The sequence below is a fragment of the Cebus imitator genome, unplaced genomic scaffold (assembly GCF_001604975.1).
Source record: "Cebus imitator isolate Cc_AM_T3 unplaced genomic scaffold, Cebus_imitator-1.0 Scaffold413, whole genome shotgun sequence".
In the NCBI taxonomy this organism is placed as follows: domain Eukaryota; kingdom Metazoa; phylum Chordata; class Mammalia; order Primates; family Cebidae; genus Cebus; species Cebus imitator.
In genome coordinates, this window is record NW_016107728.1 from 1065215 (window position 1) to 1091413 (window position 26199).

At 40.3% G+C, this 26199-nt stretch overlaps 1 protein-coding gene across 2 annotated transcripts in view; it reads left to right on the plus strand.

The window, feature by feature from the left end:
- LAMA4 (laminin subunit alpha 4) overlaps positions 1–26199 on the plus strand; it is a 153741-nt gene that overhangs the window by 71995 nt on the left and 55547 nt on the right. For both annotated transcript variants that reach the window (XM_017509236.2, XM_017509235.2), the window contains exons 9-13: positions 1488–1598; positions 8349–8460; positions 11245–11412; positions 13573–13766; positions 20679–20795. In XM_017509236.2, coding sequence (XP_017364725.1) covers positions 1488–1598; positions 8349–8460; positions 11245–11412; positions 13573–13766; positions 20679–20795 — 702 coding nt within the window. The remainder of the gene's footprint in view (positions 1–1487; positions 1599–8348; positions 8461–11244; positions 11413–13572; positions 13767–20678; positions 20796–26199) is intronic.

The following is a 26199-nucleotide window of genomic DNA, read 5'->3' on the forward strand; positions in this document are numbered from 1 at the left end:
AAAAAAAAAAAAAAACAGTAACACAGTTGGCCCTTCATATCCACAGGTTCCACAGCCTCAGATTCAACCAATCACAGATGGAAAATATTTTTAAAAAACAATAAAAAATACAACAATAAAATAAAAATATAGTATAACAACTATTTACATAGCATTGACATTGTGTTAGTATTGTAAGTAATCTGGAGATGATTTAAAGTATTCTGGAGGCTGTACTACATTATCTGCAAATCCTAGGCCATTTTACATCAGGAACTGGAGCATCCCCACGGGGTCCGGGGACCAATCTCCCTCAACTACCAGTGGATGACTATATAGCTAAGATTTAAACGTTTTCTTTCCCACTAAATCATGAACTTCTGTCACAACCAAAGGATATTTTTAAAACAATGATTATAAGCTGAGGGAAAACAGAATATCAGCACATTGTTTTACCTTTTTAGTCAATTTAGGAAAATGATTAAGAGCATGGACTTTGAAACTAGATTGCTTGTGTTCAAATCCCAGCTCTGACACAGACTAGCTATGTGACCATAGGTAATTTATTTAACCTCTTTAATTCTTCAGTTTCCTCATATGGAATTGAGAATAATTATTGCATCTGTCTCATGTGTTGAGAGAATTCAACGAATTGACATATGCAGAGAAGTTAGAACAATACCTGGCATACTAAGTACTCATTGCTTTTTGGAGGTGCAAATGATATCCACAGCAGTTGGCCAAATATGTAAAGTGTAAACAAAAACAAAAATTGAATTGTAGCCTGGATAGAATCTTAGTGTGAATTTTATTCTAAACTTAGAAATTGTTCTTGTCCAAACTCACCCATTTGGACACATGAAGACACTACCTCCCAGGGGAGTCACCCAGATCCAGACCTCCTGAAACCATTCAGATTCTCTTTCCTCAAAGGCAAAACTTCAAGATAGGAATCATTATGGCTGACGGGAAGTCAGTGGCAAGATTGAAGGGCTTTCTCCCAAGTAATCTCAGTAAAGCCACATTTAGACCAAACTCCTCAAAAATGAAAAAGGACAAGGCAAGGGGCCTGAAATAAAGGGACTTGCATTAAAATGAAGAAAGTCAATTTCTGTACTCCATTTACATCAATCCTGGTGGGCTGGTCAGTTTTTCCAGACCTGACAAAATTAAAATTATAAAGCACAGAACACCCAGGGCCACCACCAGCCTATATTGTACCTTTGCACAAATTAGAAAAGGGAGACCTTTCCCCATGGTCAACCCAGCCCCTGACCAGCACCCCTGGTCTAGTGGAGCTTGCAGAATTTTAACCCCTAAGGGCTGCAGTCCCCTCTGCAGACCCCACCCTTCACACCAAGCTGCAGCAGCCTATGGTCCCCACTATTTTGGGAAAAGAGCCTCACACTCTACTCTGGGTCCTCTTACACTGAAAGTGCTTTATGTACATTTTTTAAAAACCTGGTGTGCACATTGACTAATTGTTTTCAAAACACATTTTTCTGCAGACAAAATTGTCAGAAAGAGAAAACCAATATGCCTTAAGAAAGATACAAATCAACAATGCTGAGAACACGATGAAAAGCCTTCTGTCTGATGTAGAGGAATTAGTTGAAAAGGTATGTATGTATGTATATTCAGTTTCTGGGACAGCCTTCAAAGAAAGGATTTAGCTGATGTGACGCTGGCTGGTCACAAACGACTGAGGCTTAACACAGCCCAGAAAAAATGCAGCGACCCATGTGCCTTAAAATAAATCAAGACCAGACCTGTAGAGAAAGTTAGCATACTCAGTCTCTACCGCCTCTTCCCATTTTGATCAGTTTTCTTGAAAAGCTATGTTTATGGAGAGTTTTCCGTGTATTTGCTGCTGGTTAATATGGTTGATTTGTTTAATTAGGATGTTCATTCAGCTGTTCACCAAGGCATCTTATGACTAAGAGCTATAGAGCATCCAGAATTAAAATTTATTAAATAGAATATAAAATTTAAATATTGGTTAAATATATATTAAATGACAAATGGAAAGAAAAGGAAATGTCCTGAGAAAGCAATTTCACTCTGTTGCAGGGAATTGAAAAAAAAAAATTAAAAAAACTTTCAACTATCCCTTTACACCATAGACTAAAATAGTCTGTTTAAAGAGTTAAGTATAAATCTCAAATCCACAAAAAAATAGAATAAAATACTTATTAAACTTTGAAAGGGAATAACAGAACACTTAAACACAATAAAAAGATAGATTTGACAAGATAAAAATTTAAATATCCAATAAAACAACTAAATAAACAAAAAAGACAACTAGACAGAGAAAAAATATTGAGGAAAATACAACTTGTAAAAGCTGTCACAAATGAACAGGAAAAACATTAAAACAGGAGCAGAGTCAATGTGAAGGCTATTCAATGTGCTCCACAAAAGCCTAATGGAAAAATATCCATCCATGTGCTTTACTAATTTTAAAACTGCAAACTAAGTCACAAGGCACCATATTTAGCATATTAGAATGTTTAGCACAGTTTTTTTCTTTTCTAACGATGCTCCACCAGTGGTCTCCAGAGAACTTCAGAATTGCTGCTTTCAGAAACTGGCACTTGACATTATAAACAATTCTCATATTCAACAAAAATAAAAAAATAAAATACCAATAGTATTCTCTTTTGACCTTGTACCCCTAACCCTTTAAGAGATTATGCTTTTAAAAATGCAAGTCACTCTAATTATACCCTTGGAAGGTTCATCTATTTTTAAGTGCACATGAAAATTGTGTCCCTAGTTCCCTGGCAATGGCACATATTAATCCAATCACTAGCGCTTGAAGAGCAGTGAAATCTCTTAAATAGCAAAGGAAATACCAAGAAATAAATCTTTGTGGAAACTCATTGTTATTTCATTTTGGTATCAGATATAATTGAAACTTGCTAAAAGTATCTTAGTTCTTTTTTTTCTTTTTTTGAGACAAAGCCTCTCTTTGTTGCCCAAGCTGGAGTACAGTGATGTGATCTTGCCTCACTGCAGCCTCCACCCCCTGGGTTCCAGCGATTCTCCTGCCTCAGCCTCCCAGGTAGCTGGGATTACAGGCACACACCACCACACCTGGCTAATCTTTGTATTTTTAGTAAAGATAGGGTTTCACCATGTTAGCCAGGCTGGTCTCAAACTCCTGACCTCAGGTGACCTACCCACCTCAGCCTCCCAAAGTGCTAGGATTACAGGCGTGAGCCACCATGCCCGGCCTTAATTCCTTCCTGAGGAAAGAATTTTCAAGAAAACACTTGAGGAAATGTTTTCACCAAGATTAGCATCTCCCACAGCTCCAGTAGAGTTCCTGATCCTTTTGTTGTACAATTTCCCCACTTCTAATGTAAGCTAAATGCAGGCTTTGTTGGGGAGGAAGTAATGTACGCTTGAAAGTGACATCACAGTAGAAGTCTCCCAGACAACAAGAACAGACCACCAACACGGGAGGTTGATGATAAAGCTACTAGGAACTTTCACCCGGCTGTTTCCATCAACTTTTATTGAATATAATGTTCTAACTACAGTCCTAATGGTGCAAAAACCTGCCGAAACATTTCAAAACAAATGCCCAGAGCTGGTCTTAATGACTTTTTAAGCATTCTTCAAGACTTTAGTCTAGAAAAGTCCATGATTGATTATTAGATTTAAGGAAAACTTTGTCTTAGAAAGCCTTGTATCAAGAAAGTAACTAATATTTGGCTTTAAATCAAGTAAAGGATTTCATTGTATATATTCACAGTGATAAAAATCAGTAATATCGCCCCTTGAACTTGACAAGTAATATTTCTTTTTGCAAATTACCTGCAACATGGATTTTATGTGAGCTAGATCGCACAAGTTACATCCACCTAGCTACCAGTTTTGTCTCAACTTCCATGTCTAAACCCTCCAGCCTCCTATTGGGAAGTCCTACAGCCCTTTCCCACCGCTTATGTCTGGGATTCCCCTAAAAGATGTCCATCCATCTGTGTTCATAAATACACAGTGCTCAAAATATCCTTACTTTAGCCACTGCTGATCTTGTCTGCAATGAAAATTCCAAAGATCATGCCAAATTCTACTTTACCACGTTCCCAGAGCCACCGTGCTCAAAGTCAGAGTGTCACTGGGCTACAGGCAGAGGTGAGATGTGGCCCTCTCTCAATCTCAGTGCTGCCCCTCGCCATCCGGATCTTGAAGGTCCACTGTAGAGCCCAGAGTCACAAAGTACAGTCTCCAAGGGCGGCTAAGGAGGTGCCGTGCCATCTCCTCCACTTCTGCTCCTTGAACCACAGCAGAAGATCCCTGAATGTCAACTCATGCAAAGAGATCCACAGGACTAAAAGGAACGTAGGCTATCTCCAAGATTCAAAAGTATCTGAACCTCATCTCTGGTCCTGCCAAAAAGGCAGGACAAAATTAAGTACAGTTGGCCCTCTGTATTTGTGGATTCAATCATGGGTCAAAAATATTTGGAAAAAAATCCCACAAAGTTCCAAAAAGCAAAATTAAAATTTACCACATGCTGAGTATTACTTTGAATTCAAATGAATGAAGTGATTTATAAGCATTGCATTAGGCCTTACAGGTGATTTGGAGAAAATGAATATGGGAGGTTGTACATAGGTAACAGTATTGCAAATACTACACCATTCTATAAAAGGGACTTGAACAACCATGGATTTTGGTATCTGTGGGGGCTGGGTCCTGGAACCAATCCCCCCTGGATGCTGAGGGACAACTGTCTACATTTCTATTCCAGAAGCATTATTAAACATCTGTATATAACAGTTATTGTGCTAGGGGCTAGATATCCTGAAATATAATAATGCCCTGCTTTCAAGATGCTTCAGTCTAGCAGGAAACAGAAATGTAAAAACATAATTATAACAAGAGAAACATGGTACAGGGTAATGGGTAACTCTAAGGAAGAAATGGTGAACAATTTTGGCAGGGGTACACTGGGACAGGCTTCTCAGAGAAGGTGAGTATTGGCCCGTGAATTGAGAATGAGTAGGAGTTTGTCAAATACTTTCGAGCAAGAGATAAGGGCTATGAGAACAGAGAGATGTGAAGCAACATGCTATTTTCCTGGGGCTGGAACTGTGGCCTTGGCCTTGTGGAAGATTAATTGTAAGGCAGAGAGCAAGAGATAATGCTGAAGAGGCTGTCAGACGCCCGATTGTGAAGAACCTTCTCAACCACGCTCATAACCATGGGGATTTCAGCCTGTGGACTCTGGAAGTCATTCCAGTATTTACCCAGAACAATGAACTGATTAGATTTACACTTTAGAAGCGTCCCTCCGCAGTGTGGATGATGGACTAGCCAGTGAAGACTGAAAACAGGGGCACTGCTTGGAATATCACCACAGTGGTCTAGACAAGAGAGTAGTGGATTGCTGTCTTGAGTTTATTTGAAAAGGATTTGGAGAGAACAAGGATGAACTGAGACTGTGGTCATGGAAAAGAGAAAGAGGGGCCAGAACAGCAAGTGGAATAAAACTGACTTGGTGACCAATTGGAAGTGAGAAATGGCAAAGAGAGAAGCTCCATCCTGAGATAAGGATGGCTAAGAATACGAATGGGTTACTCCGGACATTTTAAAAGTGAAATATCTGTGAGTGCACAGAGGGCAGACAGAGACGTGAATCTGCAACTCAGAGGATAATCAGGGCCGGAAAGGAATTCAGAGGTCATTAACGCTTAGGAGGTAGGTAGAAGTAGATATTACTGTACAAATTCTGAAGTAGCACACCAATATTTTTACTATTGGCTTGCCTAGGACTATTGCTGTTTATGCTTGTGTCCCAGAGTGATTACTAAAAGTTCTCCCTTTCATGTGCAAAAGGCCCCAGGTTGAAACATAAAATATATGATCACCCTAGATATTGGTTACCAGCCTCACATAATCTACCTTTTATGTACTATATTACCAAGACATCTTTTGCACTTTTATATCAAATATGTACAAGAAGAATTTACTACTGAGGTAAGCAAATGGCTAATACATTTGTGATGTAAACCACCAACTGGTTTACCGTTGCAAGGTAAGTTTTTAATTTCAGCTTTTCTTAAACCAAGGCATATTTGTTTTACCATGTGCCTATGTTATTATTTTTCTTTCAGGCAAAGTTACAGAAAAANAAAAAAAAAAAAAAAAACATCACTGTAGGTTAGATTCAGTAATCTCACAATGTAAAGGAATAGATGTTCCTCCTTGCCACTGATTGAGTCATATATACAGTGTATCAGTATCTATCTCTATCTACCTGTATCTCAGCGCCCTCTGGCGTTGATCAAAAAGAAGAGGTTTTCTTACAGGCATGACATTTTTCAGCTGTCTCTCATTACTTCAGTTGAAGATTCCATATCAAAATATAATAAGTTAAGTGACACAGGAATAACAATTGAGCTTTACTTTGAGCATAAAGCCAAAGTAAAAACTTTGCTTTATATATATATATATATATATATATATATATATAACGTATATATATATACGTTTTGCAAATATAACTTAAACTGGATCAAAGATGAAGTCGTTAAAAATTCTAAATTTTTAAATGTTTGTGTCCATATTTTTTAAAAGCGGGGAGGAGTAACATTAAGATTTATTTTAGTTTCTGCATATTTAATTCCAAAATGGCTACAAATACTGTTTCTCTGGAAAGCACTGGAACAACCCAAGAAGAAGACTGGAATTGGAGGAAGGAATATCATGACTCAGAAAGCGGTGTCCATTCAGAGAGCCCACAATTTATGAAGGGACTGATAACTCCATTACTGCTGCACAGTGGGCTCCATGACTCCAGGACCCCTGCGCTGTAGGGTGGGGATTACCCACCTGCCAGATAAAAAGCCTCTGGGCATGTGTTTGCTATAACACCATTTCTGCATTCTCTTCCCTGACCATCTGAGAGGGCCACTCGCTTGGGTTATTACTAGCTAGTGTAAAAATGTTCCTGGTAAAATCATGGCATCATCCTCTGGGTAGAATGCTGGATGAAAGGAGAGAAGTCTGAAACAACCACTTCCCTATCCTCAGAAAACTGTACAATGGGTCTACCAGTGCTCTGTGTGGCAGATCACCCCACAGCTCCTACAGCAGTTTTTAAAGAGCTGAGTCAAAAAAGCACCAGACAAGGCAAGTGGGCATTTTACTAAATGCCAAACTAAAGAACTCCTCTTCCTCTTAAATATAACCCATAGATCAGTCTTTCAAATCCCACAAGAAAGTACATGTTGCCCATGCTGTGCATACAGGGTGGTGTCCTGGCCTTGAATCATTTCTGTGCTCTTAGATCACATTCTGTCCTTCACTACGCACACAAAAACATACACATACCTGTAGACACCCACACAAACCCTTTCTTCAGAGGCCGCGTTTGAGTTGGGCGTTATTTTTGACAAATACTGTATGAGATCTCTGAAACAGGATCTCCCAAGTTGAGAGAATAGAAGCAGCTTCTGGGAGAAGAGCTCCATTCACACTGGGCCAAATCTGCTTTGGCAGTTATTTGTACACAAGTGCCATCAGTGTTGATGGGAATCTGGAATGAAGCACTGAAAATAGCATTTAGCCCAGTGGGAATAATCCTTGAAATCTCTGTGGTAGTTCAATTTCAGCAGTGGTTGGACCACCCAGGAGCCACTGGAAGCACGGTGCATTTCAAAGTCTGCCTATTTTTTCAACAATTTTGTCTTGGAAAATTTAAGCTCTTCAGTCAGCACAGTGTCAACATGATCAGCAGACATGGGCAATTTTCTAGTCCAGCACCTTGAGATGCAGTAAAAATTCAAAGAACAAATTACATATGAAAGGCAGTTGGTTGGGACTGAACTGTGACTGATGGTATAGGAACAGCACCTGATTTTATTCTGTCATTCTAAAACTGGCCGTCAAGTGCAGTAACTCAGGAATGGAAAACCAAACATCATATGTTCTAACTGATATGTGGGAGCTAAGCTATGAGAACGCAAAGGCATAAGAAAGATACAATGAATTTTGGGGACTTTGGGGGAAGCAGGGAGGGGATACAAGACTACAAATACGGTGCAGTGTATACTGCTCCAGTGTTAGGGGCACCCAAATCTCACAAATCGCCACTAAAGAACTTACTCATGTAACAAAATACCACCTGTACTCCAATAACTTATGGAAAAATTAAAAATTTGAAAAAAAATAAAACTGGCCATCACATTAGCCTTCATGTATCATTTTTGGGACTATTTTATATGTTACAGAACTTTCACATGCCAGGAAGATTTCTGTTTATGGAATACACTATGCCTACTCACCCTCATATGTGCTAATACAACATTCTTTTCTCATAAATTTAATCCAGCCTTTATATGGATTATTTGTAGGAAAATCAAGCCTCCAGAAAAGGGCAACTGGTTTATAAGGAAAGCATGGACACCATTAACCACACAAGTCAGCTTGTAGAGCAAGCCCATGATATGAGGGATAAAATCCAAGGTAAATGTATTCTCTTCTGGTTCACTTTAATATCAAGGAAACACTCATGTTATTAACAACAGTAGAAATAATGGCTACTGTTAGGTGTTTGCTGTGTTCCAGGAACTTGTTGGTACAGCATTATGGGTTTAAACTTGTATAAGGTCTTCATTTCAAGTTTGTTTATTTGGGATTTCTGAGCACTCATCCCTGCTTACTATCTGTTGATGTTCAAGAACCAATGTATAAAATCATTACCTTTTTAGGCATTTCACAGAATACCCTTCCGACAGAGGAGACTGCAAGCTATGGTGTCTCTAAAACGCACAAGTTGAGTAGGAATCACAGATTTTTCTCAGTTACTTGCAGAGAAAAACATTGGTTTTAGAATGCCAGTAAACTGTCAGTTGATTCAAGTCATCACAAGCTGTTTCTATGACGGGCTTTCCCAAAGGCCAATCAGACAACTTGCTTGGGCCCCCAACCCAGAAGAAAAGGAAGGAGGAGGGCTGTGGGAGATTTTTTTGTCCTAAAGCATTTGAATGATTGTACCTTCCTTCTTGGAGGTTTACTTAAATTTGTGCTCTCACTTCCAATAAATGCAGGATAATCTTAAAAACTATCTTAATAGTTCACTAATAGCTAGCCTGCAATTTACCAGCAGAAAGCAGCAGATTTCATCTTTTCTAGGACAAAGATTTCCTTGGGTGAGAGTTTGCTAAGATCCAGTATCTGCATTTCCATAGTTTTTAGTATACTATATATTAAGGGCTGGATGACAACACCAAATGCATTCCAGGGCACAATGGCAGTAAAGGGACCCACAGTGGGAGATTCATGTCTTTATATTGGGGCATATTCCATGCAAAGGGATACATAAAAGCAAGATTAATCACTTGTCATGTTTTCTTTGGCGCCTATAATAAACAATAAAAGCAAATGACATGCAATTCAAACACTCCTCACTCACATCCTCTCTCATATCTCATATTTTTGCATTTCCTGACAAAATGTTCTTTTTCTATAGTATTTTAGAGTAACTATTGATTTGTTCAAAAAGTAAGATTGAACCTAGAAGATTACATGACCTTATCCAACTCATAAATAAATGCCTCTCTAGGCAGCAAATGTCAAGACCCTAGTAAGCCATTCAGAGAAAATAATTCACCTTTGCTATTGTAACCCATGTTTTGATTCAAAAGTGTTTCATTTGGAAATGACCTGAATCCTCTTATTTGATCATTTAAGCATGGGAAAAGATGAAAAATACAAAAGAAATGTAAATGGGAAATAATAATTTCTATCAGTTTTTAACTTTTTAAAATAATGTATGAATAGCTTCCATAGACCAAAGGCAAAAATATTCCTTTGGTCTGTATTCCCCTTTTCTAATTTATACTGCAAGTGACTAAACTAAAACAGGCCAAAATGATAAATATAAGACTTGCGCGTGCCTGTAATCCCAGCTACTCAGGAAGCTGAGGCAGGAGAATTGCCGGAACCCAGGAGGCAGAGGTTGCGGTGAGCCAAGATCGCGCCATTGCACTCCAGCCTGGGTAACAAGAGTGAAACTCCGTCTCAAAAAAAAAAAAAAAAAAAAAAAAAGACTTGCATCAAAATGCCAAAGAATTTAGCATTATAAATGCTAGAGCTTAGAAAAAAATTTTACATTTAGTTTATTTCACTGTTTAATATTTTAGACTTTACTTGAAGAGTGAATGTTTCATCTCTTTACATAATTCTGGAATGCTGTACAACACCAATTATATGTCATTCCTTATTCCCAACCATCTCTAAAATAATCACTGGTGACCTTCAAGCTATTATGCACATAAAATACAACCCCTTATCCTGGTGTGATTTATGTGACACTAGTGTTTGTTTACCCATCTTGTCTGGCCAACCACATAGATCATAGTAAACCAAAGACATGCAATTTCATTTATGCCAGGAAGATAAAATGCTTCCTCTTGGAGCTGTAGTAGAATCAGGTGACAATTACATACCTTTCTTCTCATCGCATATAGTAAGAATGAGGGATTCAAAGATGTATTTCAGTCTGCTAATATTTAGACAGGTCACCTAATCCCTTTGAGCCTCAGTGTTTTCTCCAGTTCTAAAATCCTCAACCTGACTTATGGAAGTGGGATGAAAATGACCCAGAGTAGTCACACTCTAGAAGGCAAATAGCAATTGCCAAAAAACAAATATTAATGAGCAAAAGCTCCATCACCCCCATTTTATATTTAGCCTGTGAAATAATCTGAAAGACTCATCAGGACAGCTATTAATATGCTCTCATTTTGGCTTAAAGCTTTGGTCAAATCTTTGTCTAAAATACAATTAAGAACTCCTATACATTAATAATCTTATCCATGACAGGAGTGATCTCTGAGCATTTTCTCCAGGTTAAGTATTTTATGTAACAGGCTAATCAAAGACCATAGATTTGGATGCCTTGAATTAACATTTAATGCTAAATATTAACATTCTCAAATCACTGTGGAAACCAGATGAGGATGAAAGCAGAGCAGGCTTTGCATTAGCCAGCTGCCATTCTGAAGACACCACATGGGAAGCAGAGAAGAGTGGTTTCCTTGGGTCTTCTTCCTTTGTGGAATAGGTGATGAGCTCCCATGCTCACTGGGATTCACAGCATGAACACCGGCGTGCTGCCTTTGAATAAGCCTCTCTTTCCATTTCAGGATCAGTCCTGCCCTTTGCCCACCAGCCCTCACTCCCTTGCATTTCTAGTGCCCGGTCATCTCTCCCTGCTGCCTTGTTTCACCATGTTCTTCCTTTCAGAGATCAACAACAAGATGCTCTATTATGGGGAAGAGCATGAACTTAGCCCCAAAGAAGTCTCCGAGAAGCTGGTGTTGGCCCAGAAGATGCTTGAGGAGATTAGACGCCGTCAACCATTCCTCACCCAACGGGAGCTCGTGGGTGAGGAGGCAGACGAGGCCCATGAATGTAAGTGTATTCCTCTTGTAGCTGACCCAGCACATGTTTGCCCTCTTTGTGGGTCCAAGAGCGGACATTAAATCTAAGGCAACATTTAGTCAAAGCAACCAATTTCCAGTGCTCAGAACTATTTAGAATTTATATGTGGCCACAGGGAATCGTTCAGGACAATTTGACTTTATAACCAAGAGTTTTAGATTCAGGCCCAACTTTGAGCCCTTGAGAAACAGCTGAGATGCCAAATCTACAGCAGTTGGTGAAAACGTATAAAACAGTAGAAAGAAGGTTAAAGGAAATCAATTCCCAGAGCTACATTAAAAGAAATTTTATTGAGAAGGCAGGAATGCTACAAGCCCAGAAACATTCATGTAGTGAAGACCGTGAATGACTTTCAATATCTTTTAGCCTCCAATGGAAATTTAACATTTCCTTGAATGATGAATGTAGGCACCAAACCATAGTAGTATCTATCACTTGGTCACTATATCAGCTATCACTTACTATTATAACAAGTCACCCTAATCGCATCCATTTAAAACAATCACCATTTATTGCTCATGCTTTCATGGGTTGGCAGTTCAGGCTGGACCTAACCTGGACAGCTCATCTCTGCTCCATGTGACAATTGGCTGAGCTCTCTCAGATGTCTGGGGCTGGCTGGGAAATCTGGGCCCCTCCATCCATGTGGGCTTAGCTCAACAAGGTTAGTCCAGGTTGTTCACATGGCAGCAGTTATAAGCAGGCAAGAATGAAAAGCACATGATCTCTTAAGCCTAGGCTTGGAGCTCAGCAATGTCACATCCATTTTACTGATCAAGACCGGACCAAATTCAAGGAGTACAGAAATATACTCCACTCTTGATTGGAAGAGTTGCAAACAATTGACTTAATCTACACAATCAACAAAATAAATCACAGATTTGCATATTATATTTTAGCTGTTGCTATCTCATGACACTGTTTAAATTCACCAATAACTCAAAATTATGGTAGCTATTAGATCCACCTCTAGATCTTGCTACTTATGAGATTAGTAAAGAAGCATATACATTATTACCAAATATATTAGTCTCTTTTTAAGTTCCACATATTTTATTTTATGCATTTTAGAACACACTGCAAGAAGCAGTATGAAGGCTTCATTAGATTACAAAGGGACTAATGGCACACAAAGTGTCAAAGGGCAGTAGGTCATTTTCCCACAACTGTCACTATCAACTTCTGCTATCAATTACTGTGATACTGTAGAAAAACATTATTGACAAACAGGTTTATTATGGTGGCAAATGTGTAAAGTCTTAGAAACCGTAAGAAGCAAAGAAGAATCTCAGGCCCCAGTTCTGAGTCAGACTCAAAAAGACTAGAACTCTGGTGCCAGTCACCGCCAGATGTTCCAAGCTCATCGCCTACTGTGGAATTTAACAAGCCTGCCCTGGAGAAGTGAGACCAATCACATATTCCACTCCGCCTCCTTCCACCTAGAATGCATTTTCCAACACATTCTACACTCAGCCAGGAACTTTTGTGCTCTGCTTACAGTGATGGAAGAAAATCTCAACAAGACAAACTAATATTCCCTGAAGAAAACAGAAATGAAGGCACATATGCAACACATGTGCCTGAGCAGAAAATGAAAGACTCATGCAAAGCTTAAGAATATCATATCATTGCCATTTAATCTTTTTTCCACCAAAATCATAGTTTGGATTTGACCTAGTAGAGCTAACTAAATGGTTGCTTAGAGAAACTACAGAAAATGAGTGGTTATGAACATCATTTTGCCTTATTACTGACCAGATAATTCTGGCTATTTTTTAATAGTAAAAATCATAGTATACCCGAGTCCTCTTTACACAGTAAAATTATTAATAATCTGGATAATAATAAGCACAGTATAATGACATGGTTTTCACACAAAGCACAACTTCTGTGGGAAAACTAATCAAACCCTTCTTTCAACTGACTGTTATCCAAGGGCTCCCAAACCCTAAAAGCTATCATTTTTTACTTCAAATCTAAAAGGTGGAGCTATCTTTTGCAAAGAATAGCTTCAATCTCCATCACTAAAGAAGGCATGGCCTAAAAATTCTGCAACTTTGCAAAATGCTGGGAGGAATAGGAGAGGGCAGGAGAAAGCCACACTGAGCCTCTGTCTCCATTTCTTCCCAGTGCTGAGCCAGGCTGAGAGCTGGCAGCGGCTGCACAATGAGACTCGCGCTCTGTTTCCTGTCGTCCTGGAGCAGCTGGACGACTACAATGCTAAGTTGTCAGATCTCCAGGAAGCACTTGACCAGGCCCTTAACCATGTCAGGGATGCCGAAGACATGAACAGGGCCACAGCAGCCAGGCAGCGGGACCACGAGGTACAGTGGACATCCACCACCAATGCATTTCAGGCGTAAGCACTGTGACAGTATGCCAAGAAGGGGCAGTTGATATAAATTTTTTTAAATATTGATATTTTTAAATACTTATATTTTAAAATATTGGCATTTTCTTGCTGCTATAAATTACCAACATAAGTGTGTGTTCCTAAAATCAGATTGAAACTGATCATTGTCTAGTTCTTGCTTTGGTAAGAATGCAATAGTTCTGGTGCTTTTGTCCATGTGTATGGATCTGTTGTTCTTGCCAGTGGGTAAGCAATGCATGACTTTTCTTATACTGAGAGCACTAGAAGACCAAAGCAGCTCAAAACCATGTGTTCTGGGTATGTGTAATTTTTGAAAAGGCACAATAAGTAAATCTCACAGTCTGACTGGTCAGTAGCTGCAGGGATAAGGAGACTAATTGCTAAGGCCACGCAAATGCAGAGAGGTGAGGAAAATTTCCAGACATGGTCATAGCTTGCAAAGATGGTCATCTCATGGGGCCAGAATTTGTGCATGCCCACACCTGCAGGGCTGAGAACTAGTGGTGGTTACGTGTCCACTCCAAGCAATGCATGCACTCACGACCACCACTCTCAAGAGGGGTCATCTTTTAATAGGATGGCATATGCATGTTTGAACATACTTTAAAAGATTAGGGAGAAAAGAATACTGTGAACAAATAGAAACCAATTATGAAAAAATTCATGAATTCAGTTACGTAGTATTGTGGTTGGCAAAAGCCACTTAAACTAGGCTCTCCAGACTGATATTCAGTCATCATTGCAACTCAGTAAGAATCCTTGTAAAATTTCTTTAAAAAAGGTGAATTACACTCATCACCACTACTTGCTAATGGGAGCAAACCCCTAGCCAATATTTTTTAGAGTAATACAGTTGGGATAACATTTTTTTGTTAAACAAAGGCATAATTATCTTATACAATAAAAGTATAATGCAAGATATTGTTTCAAGATAGTTACTGGGACTTGCCTCACCCTTGAAGTTCCCCTCTTTCTCCTCCTCCACACCCAGTCAACCACAGGTTCCTCCCGGGTTTACTATCTGACATGTTTTAGCCCTCTTCCTTCTTTTCCGTTCCTCTATGACTTCTCTAGTTCTGGCTTTCATTGTTTTTCAACCAAAACAGTCTCTTCCATTCTTGCTTGCTTCCAAGCCATCCTCTCCACCCTGCCAGAGCAGCTCACCTTAGTCATAGCCTGACCACAACTGCATGTGCTCATCAAACTTTCATTTTCTCCTCCTCACCTATAGTAGTGCTTTTGACACTGCAACTTATGAACAATTTTGTGGGTTACAAAATAAGTTTCATGGGTTGTAATCAGCAGTTTTTGTAAAAAGAAAGATAAAAGGAAATCAAGGGAATAGAAAATATTAAAGTGCAACACATATAGTAAGGTAAGGTTTCATCACAGTTCTGCCTTATAGGTGTGTACCAGATTGCAACATATAATTCATTGTTAACCTCTGAAAGACGCTATCCTATAGAAGAGTCTATGCTCTTTCATGTGGCACTCAGGACTCCCTCGGATCTGACCCGACCAGCCTCCTCAACCACACCTCTTACTGTTCTCTGCCTCACACATTAGGTTCAGACAATACCATACTACCACTTACTCCACCTGCCTGGAATGGAGACCACTTTTTCTTTTCTACTCATCTGGCTAACCTCACTCATCCTTTAAGTCTTACCTCAAGCATCACTTCTTCCAGGAAACCTACCCTATACTCCAATCCCATAACATGTTTTGCACAGCTCTGTTTCTGAATTGTGATCATCTGCTAATGAATCTGTCTTCCTCACTGAACTCAGGACTCCAAAAAGTAAGGGAATCGTGTCTTCTTTGCCTTTGAATCGTGGAGCATTTAGCACAATGCCTGGCACAAAGTAACAACGCAGTAAAAATGTGTTGATGTAATGAAAACCTTAAAGACTTTCCAATTTAGGGATCCTGTAGTTTTGTCAGATTGTGCCGAAGTTTATTGAAGATGCATTTTCAGGGCTAAATAATAAGTGATTCTTCTCATCCTGAAAGATTTAAGCCCATACCCTTAGCCTGCAGGATAACACTATTCTATTCCCAAGAGACGATTTACGGTATTTAAGTAAGAGAGAAACAACAGTGCAATCTCATACAACAATTCCCAGAGTTCACCAATGAAGACCCAGTACTGCAAGCCCTGAAATGAGAAGTGGATCTGCCAACCCAGACTGGTCCTGGTAGGACAAGGGCAAGAAATAACCTGTAGGAGACCCCAGTCAGACCACAGCTGTGCCCTTAGCCTCAGGAAGTTATATTTATTGCTATTACTAATACTACTGATAGTGGTAAACTGTATTTGGTTCTCATTTTAGATGGTGAGTTGTCGATCTCAGCCAAGTGCTTTGTCTTCTACATAGCCTTATGCTAGAGAACACATATATTGTGTGTTAATATGTTCAGTTCTCTTTTGATTCAGTTTTAGGAATAGATCTTACCTCTAAAAATTCTTTGTAAATTTCATAATCAGGAAGCGTAACACACAGTCAACAAACTGAGAATCAAAGTATCTGCATAGGCACAAACCAGCTGATTTGCTAGTGGTTGGTAAATGTCAGTGTGTATGCAGGGCACACTGGACTTTGTAAATGTAACAAGCAAGAGGACAGTGTTACCTAGACGAAGACACTTCAGTTCTAAAAGTGAATGATTGCCAAAATAGCTTTTAAATAAACTTATAGTCTTTTTTTTTTAAGCCTTATGCATGTGGCTACCAAAAATTTGGCATTTTTGATTGAGACAGATGGTAGTGCTCATTTTAACTTTACCAAACAAACCCTTCTACTGCATACAAATGAACAGCATGAGCAAGGCTTCAGGAAGGGAATAGTATAGCACTGAGGAATCTGAAAGCCCTGCTCTGTCTCGGTTCTCCCTTCTCTTCCTGACCTTTGGATCTGGCATTAGCCACAGTTGCACCCTTTTTGCCCCCATCTCCTCCCTCAGTGACTTCACCCAGTCTCACTGTTTCAGTCCTTAAGAGGTATTGATTTGTGGGTCTGCATCCTTATTCAAAACTGAGCCCCACAGCATAACTTTCATATTTGTGTCTGACTGCAGGATTAGCCACATGGATTAGCCTTGCCATTACCTGCTGAAAATCAACACCTTTTTTGCTCCAATTTCCCTTGCTATTTTCTTATTCTTTCTCATTCTTGTCCAGGGCTCTCCTCTCCCCTCCAAGTCCCCAGGCTCTCAGTCAGCCCCTCCTGTTCTGGGGTTCTGTGAGCCGTGATTTCCCCAGTCCTGTATCTCACGTGTGGATATTTTGGACTGCCCCTTGCCTAGGCTACCAGCTTCTCTCCCCTTCAGGTCACTGCCAGATCTGATTGCAAGGTATCTCTCTAATTGGATAGAAACTATAGAAACTTCATCAAATGCCTTAAATGGCTTCCCACTTAAGAAAGGTAAATTCCTCAGCCACCCATAGTCTGAGTCCACCTACTGTTCCAGTGGTATTTCTTGACTTTCCTACAAACTCTGCCTCTTAGCCACTGGAGACCATGCACTTTTTCTTCTTACTGCCTTTGCTCATGGTGTCTCCTTCGTTCATCTCTCTCCTCCTTGTGTAATTCTGTCTAGCCTTTAAGCCAGGTTAAGCGTCTCCTTCCGTAGAGTGCCCCGCCTACTCATTTGAGTCCAGTGGTTCCTACATTGCTGCAGTCTTATATTCTTTTGAGAATTCAGTGAAAACTATGGAACACGCGTGCACGCACACACACACATATCCCTGCCATGAGAAAAATGTGCACTTGTTTGCACGTATAAGATTGACAGGCAAGTTCAGGTAGTCCATCTTAACCCCAGGTTAAAAACGCTGGCTCTGTGGCTCAAGCCTGTACTATCCCAGCACTTTGGGAGGGCAAAGCAGGTGGATCACTTGAGGTGAAGAGTTTGAGATCAGCCCAGTCAACATGGTGAAACCTCGTTTCAACTAAAAATACAAAAATTGGCCAGGCATGGTGGTGCGTGCCTATAATCTCAGCTACTTAGGAGGCTGAGACAGGAGAATCGCTTGAACCTGGGAGGTGGAGGTTGCAGTGAGCTGAGATTGCACCATTGCACTGTAGCCTGGATGACAAAAGTGCAACTCCATCTCAGAAATAAAAGAATGCTGGCTGCCAAAAGGAGTCCTTCCTTCCTCTCTACTGGTGCAGCCATTGGTTGTACCACTGGAATGACCACCAGGGTTCATCACGGTCAGCATATATTCTTCTATGTTCCCATCTGGGACTCACTCTTAATTGCTGAATGCATAACTGTGTGTGTCTGTGTGTGTGTGTATTTGCATCTAGGCATCTAGTCTAACCCCACTAGACTGTGAGCACCCATGGGCAGCACTCCTGCCTTGCACAAATTGTATCTTCCTAGCACCAAACACGATAACTTGCATTTGTTACCTTTGTTGATGAACAGATGGATGGACAAATGCTTGCAGCACTCTCAAGTAATACAGATTTGATTTATGTACACTGGTTTTTGATGATTATAAATACTCATTTATTTCATGTTAACTTGGACTTCTGAATTACTAAACACTACTTTCACCATTCTTTTGCATACTTTTTCATATTTAAATATCATGAAATTTTAATTCCTTCCAACAAAAATTTAAAATCCAACTTTTTATTTATAATCTTTCCTATACCAAATAGATTGGAATGGATCTGACCTTACTGGAATGTGACTCTGTGTTTTAGAAAACAAACTTAAGTGGGTGCTGCTGCTGTTGTTGTTGTTGTTATTTGTTGTTTTGAGACAGAGTCTTGCTCTGTCACCCAGGCTTAGTGCAGTGGCACAATCTTGGCTCACCACAACCTCCACCTCCTGGGTTCAAACAATTCTTTTACCTCCCGAGTGCCTGGGATCACAGGCATGCACCAGCACACCCGGCCCAAACTTAAGTGTTTTAATTTCACATTTCACTGTTACACCTACAGCATGGGCTAAAAAAGAATAACTCCAAAATTCCAGTTCTCGTACAAAACCGAAAACGCACCCACATAGCTTAATCATTTTGACGTGTCAACAGTAGCCATACAACTAGCAATGACATTATTTTGTCATCTTACTTCTAATCACAAAGAGTAACAGAATGATTAAAATCTTATCAGATGAACATGAGATTCGATATTTTAAAAGTAAAATACTCTTTCAAAAGCACCGTTTAGGGATTCTCATCTATCCAAGCTTTACCTTCCCAGGACTGTTTCTTTCTTGGGGGGCAGGGGGATCATGGAACTCCTTCTATTTTTTGCATATATGATATGCACAGTGAACCATGCTGAATAGTGATAATTATGTCATTTTCATAATTATTCATTTTCAACATTTTACTTTGTTCAAGTTGACCATTTTTCTGAGGAAATATCTTTATTTGTTTCAAAGGTAATTTTATTCATTTCTGTCTAATGCTATATAAGGTAGGTGGGAGAAACTCATTAACTTGAAGCATGTCATTTTTCATCTACTGCAAATAAGCTTATCATACAGTGCTATTAGCAACAGCTTTGAAGTTTGGCTCTTACTTTAGGGTGTTTAGCAGTGTTCTCCCACAGTCACGCAGAGAGAACTTACAAAGGGGTCATAGCTCAGAAACTATGAAAGGAAAACAGTTATGTGAGAGGTAACTAATACCAACCTTTTTTCAACTCCCTTATTTTACATACTTTAACCCACATATTTTACAGTATTGCTTTTGTGCACAGCTGTGTAACTCCCTGTCTTTGTAGAGATAAGAATAATTGACCTCAGATAGTCCACACTGTATTAGGCTTGATGGATATTGAGGGGAAATTGATTATTTTAAAATGTTCTTGCATTAAGAGGATGTTCAAATGTGATTCTTTTCTGTCTCTAGACCTACATCTACCCCATAGCAACATATTTAGAGAAGATGGGTTCCATTCTTCCTTTTCACTAAGTCAGGAAAGACTGCAGGGAGTAAGAAAGGACATTAAGATAAGCTTAGGAAGTTTTAAAGTATTTCCTTCTCTATCTGGGTTTCTATAATTATTTATATGATATCCTAGATTACACCATAATGTATATTTCATCTCTAACTTAAATTACTATTTCTAAGGTAACATCAACTCACTTTTCACTCAAAGTGTAAAATGCGTCTTTTACTTTTCCCTCCTAAAGTTTCTTCCTATGTTTCTTTCAAACTCTGAAATCATGGGAAACCCCACAATATTTCTTCAGAATCACAATGTCCCTAACTCTAGAACCTAAACGGGAAAGTAGAAATTAAAGTACTCATCAAGATATGTATTAACCCTGAGTTTTCCTTCTCAAAACATCTGAGCATTTACAATCAAGAGCTCTGAATGGTATGAAGCAAGATTATAATTTTATGCTTTAATAGTAGGGCTATTTTTAATTTTTAAAAGGCCATTAAGATTATTTTTGTATATTGTCTGTTCCTATCCAAAAGGGTTGCTTGTGTCAGACTCAGAGCTGGCACATGATAAATGCTTTTTGAATTAATTCATATTCCAGTCACTGCAAATATAGAGCCTGTGTTCAATCCTGTTTCCATAGTCCCCCTTTATATTCTGGAGAAAAGAATCAAATAACCTCTCTAAAGTGCTAGCTCTCTTTGAGATGACAATATTATAATAATCCTGAGTGCTTCTAATCTCCCAAGGTTCTTATTGTTATTATCTCCATATTATAAATGAGAAAACAGCATCAGACAGGTAGCGTCCCCCAAAGGCGCACAGCAAGGATGGGGCTGGAATATGATCCCAGACTTGTCTGAGTCAAAAGAGAGCAGGTTAACATTTACCGCTTTCCCTAAAGACACATTCACATCACTCTCCCTTGCTCTTCCTTTCTGCAGAAACAACAGGAAAGAGTGAGGGAACAAACAGAAGTGGTGAACAGGTCTCTGAGCACATCTGCGGACGCTCTGACAACACCTCGTCTAACTCTTTCGGAACTTGATGATATAATAAAGGTAAGGATGCATGTGACTTGTTCAGGTATTTCTAGCAGGTTACAATGGCAGCTCAATGTCACAGAATAAGAATAAATTCAGATCTATCAAGTGAGCAGGCATTATAAAGATCAGATGACTGAATGTTTTCATTTCTTGCGTTGTACGATGGCCACTAGCCACATATCACTACTTAAATTTAAACTACTTAAAATTAAATAAAATTAAAATTTTAATTCTTCAGTCACATTAGCCACGTTTCAAGTTCTCAGCAGCCACATAGCTAGCAGCTAGTATATACAGTGACACAGGCATTGTGCAGAAACAGGCATTGTGCCACTAAATATAGTATAACTTCTTGCAGAGAGTTCTACTGAAAGTGCTGCTCTCGATCCATGCTACTCACTCTTTACTCGTAAAGTTGTGTTTAATAAATCTGGCATTCAAAATCAGTAAAAGTCACATTTTGAAAAGTAGAAAATTTCCAATAAAATGCACTGAACCAAACTATCATGAAATTACTCTCATCTCATTTTTATTACCTTTTGAAAGGTAACACTTTAAGGTCATTTGATTGTCATCTCGTCCTTTGACTATTTCAGCACCAAACACCCTGACTTGCTCTCCAGCCCAACTCCCATCACTCTCCTTGGTGACAGCAAAATCCATATGAATGAAGTCACCAACTCTCTGACCTCCGGCTCCTTGAACCCATCCTCTCCAGCAAGCTTATCCTCCAGTCCACCTCTGTTATCCCACCTCTGGCCATACTCAGACCTTGTTAGCAGTAACATTACCTCCCCCCAAACCCTAGTTTCAAGCACCTCCCTCCCAGAGCACCAACTGCTATCTCATGTACTCTAGAATGTCCACTCTAGTAATTCTCTGGCCACGTGGAGACCTCCCTGCTTTTTTTACCCTACCCCTCTCACGTCCTTTCTTCCCTCTTTAAGCAGCTTAAATTATCAACATAATCATTCTTTCAAAATACCCTTAACTACCCTATCTGCCTGTTCCTCTGTTGTACCTACTGAGATTCCTGACTCATTCCCAGCATCATGGCCATACCAGAGCAGCTGCATGCAACTGGTGAGAATCTACTTTCCCTGCAATCAGTTCTGCCTTGTGACTTTGCTTCCTGCTTTATGAAAAATTAGAAACAAACAGAAGAGAACTCCCGCCATCCTTCTTCCCCAAATCTGCCAGCCCGCCTGCATCTGCACCCACACCTCTGCCTCCCCTCTGCTGTAAGTGTTCCTCCTCCTGTCTGGGCCCCTCACTGTGCTCCGAACCCGATCCTTCCTCATCTTGATAACAAGTTGCAGGGTTTCACTCCTCAAGTTATGCCCTCTTCCTTCTGAGTCATCCAGGTCTTATTCTTTACTTAATCATTACCATCAACATGCAAACATGCCTTACTATCTCCTAACCATCAAAAAGAAAAAAAGCTCGTTTAAAAAAAAAACTCCTTCGGCTAAGAGCAGTGGCTCACGCCTGTAATCCCAGCACTTTAGGAGGTCAAGGCGGGCAGATCACCAGTTCAAGAGATCAAGACCATCCTGGCCGACTTGGTGAAACCCTGTCTCTACTAAAAATACAAAACTTAACCTGGGCATGGTGGTGCAGGCCTGTACTCCCAGCTTCTTGGGAGGCTGAGGCAGTAGAATCGCTTGAACCCGGGAGGTGGCGCTTGCAGTGAGTCGAGATCACACCACTACACTCCAGTCTGGCGACAACGCGAGACTCTGTCTCAAACAAAAACAACAGCAACAACAAAAAAAAAACACTTTTTCTAAAGCTTTCATCCCCTCTAATTTCTACCCTACCACTCTGCTCAGCTTCAGAGCAAAATGTCTCAAGAGTGACATATCGTTGCTGTTTCTACTTCCCAGACTTCCACTGTCTCCTATACTTGGCCGTTTCTGAAGGGGATTCCATCCCTCTTCACTAAGACTGTTCCTGTCCAGGTCACCAGCGACCCTCCTGCAGCCAAAACCGTGGTCGCCTGCCTCTGCCTGGCTTTCTCAGCCCTCCCTCCTCTAAGCACCAGGTGGCGCCCTTGTCCTGGCTCCCCTGGTACCCACTCACAGCTTCTCCCCTGGCAGGCCGTTTCTTCCCAGCCCCCTTTGCTAGCTTCTCCTCTGCACATCCTCTAAGGAGTCAATAATTTAGGCTCTGCAGGCCCTATTTTTTCTTATTTTTCTCTGTTTTTTTGTTTTTATTTTTGTATAACCGCTTAAAAATGTAAGATGTATTCTCAGCTCAGGGTTATACAAAAACAAGCTTTAGCTGGGAGCAGTGGCTCACACCTCTAATCCCAGCACTCTGGGAGGCTAAAGTGGGAGAGATTGCTTGAACCCAGGAGTTCGAGACCAGCCTGGACAACATAGTGAGATCCCTCCCCCATCTCTACAAAAATATATGTATTTTTTTAATTAGCTAGGCATGGTAGTGCATACCTGTAGTCCCAGCTGCTCAGGAGGCTGAGATGGAAGGATCACTTGAGCCCAGGAAGTGGAAGCTGCAGTGAGCCGTGATGGTGCCACTGCACTCCAGCCTGGGTGATAAAGTGAGACCCTGTCTGGCAAAAAAAAGGGATTTGAGCTGCATTGACCCTGGGCCATGTTGATCTCTGCTCTGGATAGTGAATGGCTCTGTGCATGGTCCTGGGCCCTCTTTTCTACCTATAATATCTCCCTAGCTGATCTCACTGACTTCCATGGCTTTAAAGAACACTTACACACCAATGATTACACAATTATACCTCCAGCTGTGACACCTCCACTGAGTTCCAAACTCCTATATCCAAGTGTTTACTTGACATTTTCAAGTCAGAACTCAGTGTGATTGTAATAAAGTCACAGTCTCATCTACCATGTATTAATAATAGGCATATGAAACTTGACATGTCTTGAATAAAACCCACTCCTTCCCCATCTCAATAAATGGCACAACCCAATTGCTCAAATCAAAACTCCAGGGTCACTACTGCTTTCTCCTTTCTCCTTATCTCTAAAATGAATCTTGATTTATTTATTTATTTTTTTTTTTTGAGTCACAGTTTCACCCTTGTTGCCCTGGCTGGAGTGCAATGGTATGATCTCTGCTCACTGCAACCTCCGCCTCCTGAGTTCAAGCAATTCTCTTGCCTCAGCCTCCCAAGTAGCTGGCATTACAGGCATCCACCACCATGCCCAGATAATTTTTTGTATTTTCAGTAGAGACAAGGTTTCATCATGTTGGCCAGGCTGGTCTTGAACTCTTGACCTCAGATGATCCACTGCCTCGGCCTCCCAGAGTGCTGAGATGACATGCATGAGTCAACGCACCGGGCCTTGAATCTTGATTTCTGACCACTTCCAAGTCTCTACGGCTACTCTTTGGTGCCAGTCACCTCATCTGCAATTTAAATTGCCACCAGAGCCTCCTAGCTGATCCATTTGTTTCCACTCTTGTCCTTCAAGGCTTATTCTCTGTGCAGGAGCAGAACAATCCTTTGAAAACATAACCAACATTATTTCTCCTACACACACTTTCCAGTGGCACTTAAAGTAAGAAACAAGCTCATTTTACCATGGCCCATGAGACCCTACATGATGCAGCTCAGACTCACTTCTCTGACCACATACCCAGCTCTCTTCTGACTCACCACACTACACCCCAACAAACTCCTCTCTGTGTTTCAAACGTACCATACTTATTTCCTGCCTTGAGACCTCTGCACCTGCTGCCCTCAGATCTTCAAATGGCTGGTGTCCTTATGACTCTTCCATCCAAGTGAACCCCTGACCCCCACCCACTCCTCATCCCAGCCCACCTGTCATAGTTATTCAGAATGTCTTTTACTACCTGAAATTAGCTTATTGGCTTATTTCATCACTTGTTTATTATCTGTATATCCCCCACTCAACTGTAAATTCCTTGAAAAAGGAGACTGTGTTCAAAGGTATTCTACCTCCTAAAATAGCGCCTAGTCCATAATGGGTACACAGGCAATGTTTGTCGATTGGATGAATGAGTAAAAGTGGTATGTCCATCGTCTATTTTCCACTTATACAATTAAAAAGCATTTTTTTCCAAGTATTGTTCCCCAGATGACCAATAAAAATGGCTAGGGATTTAATACTGCCTCCACAAAAATAAACCCTTTGTACTAGGAACCCTTTGTGCTACGCTCTGGGATTACAAAAATAAGTTAAACTCAGTTCCTGCCTCCCAGGATTGTATGATGTGGTGAGTTAAACAATCACTTAATATTATTACAATCATGTGACACATGAATGAATATTTAAAACACGTGGCAACACTTAACGCGTCCTGAGGAGGTTAGGGATGGCTACATAAAGGAAGTGATATTGGAGCTGAATTTTAAAGGAGGAGTAGCGCTTTTCCAGGTAGATTAGAGAGAAAAAAAAAAAGAAAATTATTCCAGCAGGGGAAAATATGTGCAAAGGTATAGGGACCAGAAAAAATTACGGAGCATTAAAACAACAAGCAGTTGGTCAAGGTTATACCAAGAGATATAGTGGGTTAGGGGTCATGAGAATTGATGAAATTGGTGAGAGAAGAGTGGTCAGTTGATGAAGCCATGCTTAGAAATTGGACTCATTCCTGCAAAGCAACTGGCTGATTCTGAGAAGGGAAATAACATGGTCAGACTTGCTTAATAGAAAGATTACCTTTCCTGCAAGATAGTAGAGAATGGATTGGAATACTAGAAGACTGCTCTCAGAGAAGGAAGTTAGATTACTCAGGGGAGAGGAAAGGGCTGGGAATCAAACACCAACTTTCATGGTCTCTTTCCTGGTCAAGGAACAAGGAGAACCAGGAGACAGCACAGTCCCAGAAGCTAGGAAAAGAAAGAGTTTTAAGCAAAGGCAATGACCAATACTGTAGCAAACCACAGATAGATCCAGTAAATAAAGGTGGGAAAATGTCAAGTGGATCTGGCGATTTGGGGCCAGGTGTTGGTAATCTTGGCAAGAACAATTTCTGTAAAGTGTACTGTGTCAAAGCAAGAGAAAAAGCTAGAAGGGAGCCTAGAGTGAAAGAAACAAACAAAAGATTTTTTGTTTTTTGTTGGGAGATACTTGAGCATGTTTACATCTGAGAAGAGTCACTAGCTAGGAAGCAGGAATGAATAACAGGGTTACCAAGACAATGGGGCAGCATGCTTTATACAGAAAATGAACACTTTTCCTCTTAAAATTGGAGAGAAATTTATGTGTAGGTGTAGCTATAAATCATGTATAGAGTTTTCGCGGAAGGGTTGGGGGCTGGTAGCAAAAAGTGGGGGAAATTCCTGTTCATTGGTGTTGGGGTCTCTGAGGGGGTTACCGATAACCAGTGCCCCTTTCCAGAACCCAACTTCTAAACAGGTTGAAACATAAATAAAATAGTGAATACACAGACCAAGGAGGTTGCC